This window comes from Anas acuta, chromosome 17, assembly GCF_963932015.1.
Source record: "Anas acuta chromosome 17, bAnaAcu1.1, whole genome shotgun sequence".
NCBI lineage: Eukaryota > Metazoa > Chordata > Aves > Anseriformes > Anatidae > Anas > Anas acuta.
The window spans coordinates 2,159,738-2,168,995 of record NC_088995.1 but is presented as its reverse complement, the minus strand read 5'-3'; the positions used below and the strand labels follow the sequence as shown (position 1 = coordinate 2,168,995).

The 9,258-nt window shown below is 41.8% G+C and overlaps 1 protein-coding gene across 15 annotated transcripts in view; it reads right to left on the bottom strand.

Moving 5' to 3' along the window:
- Positions 1-704: 704 nt before the first annotated feature.
- Positions 705-9,258, bottom strand: part of ATXN2 (ataxin 2) — a 51,325-nt gene continuing 42,771 nt past the window's right edge. For 10 of the 15 annotated variants that reach the window (XM_068653652.1, XM_068653655.1, XM_068653657.1 and 7 more), the window contains 3 exons: positions 6,930-7,075; positions 5,835-6,062; positions 705-2,424 (listed from right to left, as the gene is read on the bottom strand). In XM_068653652.1, the coding sequence (XP_068509753.1) occupies positions 2,221-2,424; positions 5,835-6,062; positions 6,930-7,075 (578 nt within the window). In that variant the 3' untranslated portion in view covers positions 705-2,220. The remainder of the gene's footprint in view (positions 2,425-5,834; positions 6,063-6,929; positions 7,076-9,258) is intronic. The other 5 variants (XM_068653646.1, XM_068653649.1, XM_068653651.1 and 2 more) reach the window with 2 other exon arrangements.

The window sequence follows — 9,258 nt, the reverse complement described above, 5'->3', positions numbered from 1 at the left end:
AGGTGTTTTGTGCCAAGCCGCGGTGCGATGCGTTACCTGCCGTCCACGTAGGCTCACGCACACACCACTTTCCTTGACCTGCCTCTGAAACGCAGCAATGTTATAATCCATTTAATCAGCAGCATCTGGTGGTGGTTAGCCATTTTAGGACGTGTGCGCCCTACAAGAGTTGGGAAGACCACAGCGTTTCCCAAGCCGTGATGGTTACCCTGCCTGGTGCCGAAGGATGTGGTAGTCAGCTGCTTTCTCCTATCACTCTCCCCATCTTTTTACACCATTTTGTTAAGTGATGCTTACCCCGATTTCTTCCTTTGGCTCCGAGCAGCACCAGTGGCTTACACAGCTTTATTTTAAACATCAAGGCCCAGCCAGGACATCTTCTGTACGCCAACCACAACAGTGTAAAGTGTAAAGCCATTAGGGAATGGGTCCGAATGCAAGAAATTCTTTAAAACCTGTATCCAAGTCTGCTCCTGAAGCCTTCATTTTATTAGTAAGAGCCCTACGAGTCTACCACGACTGACTTGGTTTCATAGCGGGAGGTGTGAGGGGGGCACACACACAACACAGCAGCAGCACACGACAGAAACACATGGCGAAGCTTACCTGATGCTAAATAAAAACAGCTTGTGATCCAAAGGGGAACGAATGGAGAAAACATTAAAGAGAGAGACTGGTAAAACAAGACACAAACGATAAGTAGGTCAGTTTTTAAAACTTTTTTTATTTTTTAATTTTTTTTTTAAGTTTTTATTTTATATTATCTACAAAGTAAAAGTTTTCTTAACTTAAAAGTTACATCACTGTCTCACGATAGTGATTATCTCATCAAACGTGATTTATAAATAATAATTCATCAGTTTGACGATTAGAATTTTTTTTTTTTTACTGAACCTGTTTCAAGTTTAGTTAGAAGTAAAAGGGATCTCCAAGTCTTGATTTTTAGTGATAATAGCAGCAAGAATCACTCTTGTTACTTCTTTTGCTAGCTGATGAGTTCATAACTTTGAAGGGTCATTAAAAAATAAATAACTTCCAGTTTTCAGCAAGCAGAGTTGGGGCACTTGCAGGACTCAGATACAGTGCATGGAATTATGGAATAGCCCACAAGTTCCTAAATGCCTCTACTCAGTCCAAATCTCTCCCACTGCAAGATGAACTGTTAGCATTCCTAGTGGATGTTACAAGAAATCAATTTTTTTTTTTTTTTAAACAAAATAAAATGAAATTCTAGTTTTCTGTGCTTCCAGTTGGCAGAAGCAGTAGAAGGAGGGTATTTGGCCTACAAAAGGTATCCAGCCTTTCAGTTATTCCAGATGAGCCTTACAACTGCTGTTGGTGGTGGGCTTGTACTGTAAAAAAAAAGTTCAAATGTAAATAATAAATTGGCAAGCCACACAACAGTTTGCTAGTAAAGTGGTCACAGGACAACTACTGAGCTGAACTTTTTTTTATTATTTTTTATTTTTATTTTTTTTAAGAACAAAACAATACTCTGCATATCAAGATGTCCTTTGGATATTTTTTTTTTTTCCCTACCTAAACCCTCAGAAAGCATCTTTGTTCTGCTCACACATTCCCCAAGAAACAAAATCAGGTATCTAGTTCACTAGAAAAGTTTAGAGGCTGTTCGAAAACAAATAATAACAAAGAAACCTAGGTAACGTTTAAATTTAAAGTGGAAAGAAGTCACACAGCATCTACTTTTCCCCCAAAGTAAAGCTGCAGAATGTTACTCTCAATTAAAGAATAGACTTCAATTGTCATTTTACTTCGGTCATTAGAAGTCTAACAGCACTACCCCCGAGCAACATTGTCACTCCTATCCTCAAGGCAAATCGCTAGAAATTTAATAAACCCCCAGATCGTTAGGAACAGGCTACACAGACAGTCCATCCCCCAAGGCAAAACCACGGCAAAACCTGGAAGAACACAGTCCCACAGCGCCAGTGCCTGCATCGTTATCCATTTCTGTACTCGAGCTACAGAGAAACGAGGTCTTTGCTAAATTAGCTAAATCTCGCATGCTTACCTAGGCATTTGGGCTGGCAAAGTATAAATGCTAAATGCAGAAATAGCCTGCCTTCAGCAGCCTGCCACTCTAAAAGGACATCTTCAGCTTTTTTATTTATTTATTTATTTTTTTTTTAGTTTGTTTGTTTGTTCTTTTCCCCAAATCTGGTTTGTAACAGTCCTCCTCACTACTGTGACCTGGCTCAGTTAAGGTGCAGGTCTCCCGGGCACACACTCCTCACCTGAAGGGTGCGTCATATAGGGGAAATGTGTTGTTGTCGAGACTGGAATGGGCTGTAGTGCACTTTGAGCGATGGCGGCTTGGGGACCACCAGGTGGCTGTGTCGTCATTAGCATCATTGGAGCATGGGCAGTTGGGTGAGAAGGAACCATTCCTGACTGTACATGAGCCTGAAACAAAGAGCTCTTTAGTATAATGGTCACAAGGAGGCATCACTCCTGGCCACATGACTATCAAGTTTTCTCCAGCTGTACCAGTAAATCCAGAGATTTACTCCATTTTAACTAGATTAGCTACAGGGATTAAGTCAGAGATCTTAACACAAAAATAACGGCTAAAAAAAAAAAAAAAAGGGCTCAAATCCTCACTGCTGGCTCTGAGTTAACATTCTCAATTTTAGCAATTTGGACAGTGCACACTGGGAGAGACCAACAGCGTTAAACTGTGGGATATTTAAAAAAAAAAAAAACTCAGCAACAAATCTTCAAAAACATTATTGTTAGTAACCTAGATCAAAGCACTTCCTATGCAGAGAATGCACCGGGTACGGATCTGAACTTCACACGCACTAGAGGTCTGGCATCCCATCCTCGGCTTCTCATTACACAACTCCACATTCTTTCATGGCTCCCTGCCCTAGAAACCACTCTCCAGTGACCTGTGCCTGCACTATCTTTCATCTAAGCAGTCATTCTAAGATGAGTGATTTCATCCCTTTATACTGTTAGGTCAGCTTTGTTCTGTTTCCAGTTAAGCTCATCACAGTTAAGGTCCTTGTGTAATCTAAGCAATCATAGTTAAGTCTCAGCAGAAAAAAGGAGATTAATCTTCGTTATGGCTGATCACCTTCTGGCAAACAAGTTCAGTAACTTGTCAGTTGGCTTCTTTTGCTCAGAGTGGCTCGGAACTCTAGAGATTGTCAATTGTTTTAAAAATCTGGTAAGCACTGGTTTCATAAAAGCACAACACATGAAGGAACTCCTAGAGCTTTCGGTCAGTTTGTCTTGGAAAAAAAATGTATTTGCATCTACGGTTTGCTTTGTCCTTCTACCATACCCCATGAACAGGGCACTACGGTGCAATAATCGCAGCCTCACAAGTTTCACAGGCCAGTAAAGACAAATAGCAGGTAGTGGCTAGAATTTTATTTCTTAAAGACAAAAGGGTTATTTGACTCATCACAGACATTTCTCAAACTCTTTATCAGACTTACACTCTATTAATAGCACTCGAGAAGCCTTTAAAGGCAGGAACTGCAATTCAAATCTCACTCTTGCTCTAAAAAAGGCTTAGAAGATAAGGCTGTGAAACAAAAATATCTTTCAGGATCAGCACCATTTTTACTTTGACAAACATGCTATTATAGCAGCCATAACTATAAAGCAGCTATTCATATAGCAGTTGTATTCAGTACAGACACAAACTGGATAAAAATTTCTGCTGTGGCTCGAACGCTTTACAAATTGGAAGCTGACAGTACTTTGCAATGAATTTTCAAGTACTGTTCCTCAAGTGAGAGATCTCTAACAGCTCGATTCATCTGATAACCTAAAGGGAAATTCAAGTGATCCCCTGTGTTAGCCGAACTGAAATTCCTACTACATATTTCACAATGGTGCTCGGCTGTTGGAAATGGCACTACTGAGAAGCTATTAAATCCAGTGATTAGTTTCCCCACCATGGAATAATTACACGCATTTAAAACTTCTTACAGAACTGTAGTTATTCCTTCATTAGAAAATTTTGAGGGAACTACTTCATTTCAAAAAGTCAGTCTGGTACAAATATTGTGGATTATGGATTGTAGTTTTCATCCTAAAAAATTACAGCAGAAAAGACTGCGTAAGTCAAAAATTAAGGATAAAGCAGGCTTTGCCTGTGATTGCTAAAAATCCTGACTAAGCAGTCAGTTCTGACTAAAAGTTGCATCTGATTTCCTTTAGCAAGGTTTGCTGATGAAGTGCTTGGCACACGGAAGGAAGACAACGGCCGCATCTACAGCGCAGGCACGGGCCTGGCCACAGTGTGTACAGCACAGTTCTTCTACAGGTTTACCTTCAAGTTGACTTTGAAACAAGCATGTTTCACGTTTCAAGGCACAGCACTGAACATGCCACTCGCCCACAAGCTTCCAAGACCCTTCTAAAGGGCTACATGCGGTATTTCGAGGCATCTTGAGAAGCTCTACAACCTGGGCATTCGCACCAGTGCCATCATGCCAGAGCAGAGCAATAGCTCGTTTAAGCAGAGAATCTTGCTTCTGGCAGAAATCAGAGCCTGGGAGGATGTGGCAAGGTGCTACAATAGCAGTAGTCAAGTTTAGACATCCTCTTTATCCTCCCACAGTACAAAAGCAGAGAAATTAAAAGCCTACTGGAATTAAAAAGCTAAAAACTCAACATCAGTAAAAACAATTCTTAAAACAGCTACTAATTAGTTTGCTTAACTGGCCGTGCCAGGAACCAAAACAAAGGTTTTACCAGAATTCAGTAAGGGACTGCACACCTATCAGACTAACCTCCCTACCCACAGTTAGTCTTGCTATCCCAAACTACTGTTAGCCTGTATGAGAAGGCAGAAGCCAGATACCAAGAACTTATCTGAAGATGCAATTGTGCAGGCAAATTACTGATGAACTGTCCGCTCCTTGACAAAGCTCACTAAATCCATGAGATTTAGTAAACATCAGAAAATCTTTGTAACGTTGCTTTACGCGGAGCTCTTGATTAATCAGTCATGTGCTTCCCTTCCCAAAATCCTTTTTTTTTTCAGTGAGTTGACCACAAGAGAGCAGTTAAGAGAAATGGGTTTCTGATCCTGAAGCAAAGACTGTAGTTAAGTTGCCCGACAATCATTGGGGTTCTCCTGCAATACATTTAGAGCCACACAGACACACACACACACGGTTTTCTCTTTCAGCAAGGATTGTCTTGCAATCATCTGAACTGAATCTCACCTATCTCCCATCGCAGTGCAGCCTTATTACTACCCAGTAATCCTTCGTAATATCCTTTACTGAATGTACTTGTATAAATTTGGCTACAACGCCGAGCCTACCACTGCCACCAAAAGCAGCAGTTCAGCTTTCTTCCACTCAGTTCTCGCCTCTGACCCTCCTGCGTGCCAGCTCTTCCTGTGATCATGCAGTGAACCCGAGTAGTGAACTGATTTGACTGAGAAGCAGCCTAAAATAGGGGTAGGGGGGGGGGGCACGCTTCAGTTGAATCACGTCCCCAGTCTGGTTTGCTGCATGGCCAAACAGTCCTGTGAGCAGAATGGTGGGGCAGGACAAGAATGGGAGTCGGAACTGGGAAGAGAGCTCAACTTCTTTCGGTAGCAGTGCCAGCTTAAGATGTCTTCATTAAACTACAGTTGTAGATGCACTGGGTGTTGGAAGCTGAGGTCCAAATATCTTGTAAAATTCTAAAAGAAAGGCAATGTACAGACAGAAACCTAAAGTAACACAACAGGTAGGTTTGTGCTGAGAGGTGACAGAATGGAAATCACTTCAGCAGGCCCAACTGTCCTATCTTTGTGGCATTAAGACATTTAGTCTTGAAGGTTGTTAAACTGTGTTTACCTGGGGGACATGGGCCATGTGTGGCGGATTGGTATATGCAGGTTGAACATGGGAGGGATGAATGGTGAAGACTGTTTGTTGTGCTGTAGGAAAACTATTTTGTGGAGACTGCGTATTGGAGCCTGGCGTCATGGAAGGTGGGGTTGGAGCTAGACCTGCGTGGTAAATTGCCGACTGCTGTTGTGGGTTTGCCAGGTGGAGTGCCTGAGCAGCCTGGTGCTGATGATGCTGCAAAAAAAGATAGTACATCAGTGAGGTTTATGTTATGGCCTAGAAGTGAGACATTTATTATGGAAACTAGCGTAAGAAAGGCTTGCAAAACTCCTGATATTCAATCTTTTAACTACGGTCACACGAAAACTCACTGCAATTCCTCCAGGCTCATTTTCTCCTTGCACACTAGAGAGTCATGTGAGCAGAAGCCTGGAAAATGGATGTGTTGACCAGAACCATGTCTGCCAGGTAAAAACAAGGAGACCCTGAAGCCTGGAAGCTGGATATACTTCACAGCTGCACTTAGAGCAGCCCAAAGTCATTACCAGTAGGTAGCTATGGCAGGCAGCATTATCGCAAGTACTGTTTTGTTTTCAGCTGCCTGCCTTTGAAGAAAGACAAATCAAACTTCTCAGCATTATTCTGCTACTTCTAATTCTGACCCCACTCACGTTAAACTGTGACAAAGTTGTAAGCGTTTCTTAACTGTAACATGAAAACAAGCTGTACCTCAACCCCCATGAAGAGGGAGAAATGGATGGTTACATTCAAATGTTGGCCTTTACTAAGGAAAAGGGACTGACACAAGTTTTCTTCCTAGCTTATTTCACAAATTATGCTATGGGTCTACACTTGAGTCCTGGCCATTGCAAGCAGAGAGGAACAAGATGGTATCTCTCTGCTTCCTGCCTTCTAGAAAATATGGGAATCTGGACAATTCCTGCATGACATTCATCACATGCAGGTGGTCTGGGCAGCTGCTCCCATTGTTTTTCCTCTCAAGAAATCAATAGATCGATGCAAAGTAACAGACTGATGAGATACCTTCCAGTAGGGTGTGTTAAGTACAATTTAAAGACATTCACTCCATTAAGCTGTTACCTGCACGGGGCTAGGAGCAGGGTGGCTTCCAGCATGTTGGCTTTGCTGCTGGCCAGTTGGTGTGGCAGAAGGCTGAGGATGCGGAGGATGCGGATGCAGGGTAGCATTAGGGTGGGCATACTGCTGAGCAAGTGAGCCAGTGGAAACTAGGATGAAAAAGAAGAATATTTAACAACAGATACAAAATATACACCTCATCAAGTCACCATCTGCACTTGAAGATTGCACTATACCTCTATCACACTGCAAGAATATTCCCTCCCCCTTCTAAAAAAAAGTTATCTTGCAAATAGCTGAGTATCTTACCTTGTGTTCATGTAGTTTGATTTTGCAGGGAAGTCTATAAATAACCATAATTAGACAGTTCATCTTCCCTAGTTTGACAATGCAACAGATACTACATATAAGAAAGTGGTTTGTTTTTGTTTGTTTGTTTTTTTCAGATAGGCCAGTTTGAAATATCAATTTTATAATTTCCATACAATTTAGGTTTTTTTCCTGGAATATACTTTAAAAAGCTGTTACAAGCCATTTTTATTTCCACCATCCAAAAAATTATTTGGCCTTATACCTGGCTAACCTCACCATGCTACTCTTCTGGAAATTGCTCACAGTACAGTCCATGTAAGGTACACGCATTGCATGTATACTAAAGAGCTACAGGGACACACAGAACATACAGAACAGCTGAGAAAACGAGACTCCTGGAGGATCAAATTTTTGTGGAAGCCAGTATCTTGTACTAAAATAACATATCTTTCCCCTCGAGGCCAATTACAGGACTTTTCTGGATCACCACCATTCTGTGAGCTTCTCAACACTGCCGTGAAATTCTTAATTCCTTGAAACAGTAGCGAGTAAGGTATGAAATTCCATAAAAGGGAAAAAATATAAAACTCACACAAGTGAAAAACCATCTGTTGCTACAGCCGTGCCAGTCTCCAACAACAAACCAGTATCAACAAGCCCCTGTCTGAGGAGTCCTGCCCAGTTTTGCTTCAAAACAGGCCACGCTGAATTACACCACCCCACTTCTTTTTAAAAAAAAAAAAAAATCTGAAGGAATCTAAAAAGGTATGAGAAGCCATAATAACAGCAAGACTTCCTGTGAACACAAAGCATGCAACTGGAAAGCAAGACCCTGAAAACAAATGAAAATGCACTGTCTATCCCCTCCATCACTTTTAGATCTCGTGCAACAAGTCTGCACTGCTCCTCCCAGCACTGCAGCTCAGAATGAAGCTAGCTTTGCTGACCATAGCATTGACAGACAAATAATCAAACTATCAACCTGCTCCTGAGCCTGTTCTCTGCACACACTCCTTAGTTATCTCGTAGCTTTTTGTCTTTCTGAGCACAGTTAATCACTGCTCACTGCGGGGTTACAGCTTCTTTCATGGGGTTTGTAGTACGTGAGGATTTGAGGGCTGATGAAGCACCTTTCTGCAGCGTACTTTTAGGAGTGCTTTTGTTTGCTTTGCTGTTTGCAAGGTAGACTGTTTTGGTAACATTTTCTTCCTTTAGTAAATAAACCCTAAAGGTAGGGCACAGGGAGTAACTTCATGTGCCAATCTTACGTTGCATCCACCCTGCCTGCATGTTCCTGGGAAGGGAGATGTGGTGCCTCACGTCTGCAAGCAGCTCTTTGCTGCAGCTTCTGAAGAGCTTCACTGTGCTGGGTTCTACCCTCATGAACACACAGGGACTGCCTGAACATATATAAAGGATGAAAGACAAAACGGGTGGAGAAAACGCACAAAAATGTAGCTGCATCTGAAAACACAAAGCTGTGGATCAAAAGCAAGTCTCAGCAACCACGCTGTGCCTTGGCACACCACCATCCCGTGCAAATACTTGCTTTCCTCCAGTTTGGCTTGCTATAAAGCTTACAAATACTACTGCTAAAATAATCAAACTCACTCGAAAGTATGCATTCGGTATCTTTTTTTGCCTAGTTGAGATTTTTCTCCTCTGTACACATCATTATGAAGGTTTCTCCTTTTTACAATAACTGCTTACCACATTTATCTTAATCCCACCCAGCTGTCTTGAAAGCTCTACTAAATCGTCGCTGAGCCAATAATGTAACAGCGATGTGCACGACAGCTTCAGGCCATTAATGCAGATGAATTTCATATACATTTGTAACCTAAATTCTTGCACAGTCGTGTACTTATGCATGATTGTACTCATACATTATCAGCATTTCTGATTCAGGGAGGTTTTTGGAAACACCTCCACGTTTTCAATGGGCACTAGCAGAACTCTGCATCTTCTGCCACAAAGATCGCTTTGTGACGCTTCCAAATGCAAGAAAAGTCATTGTTTT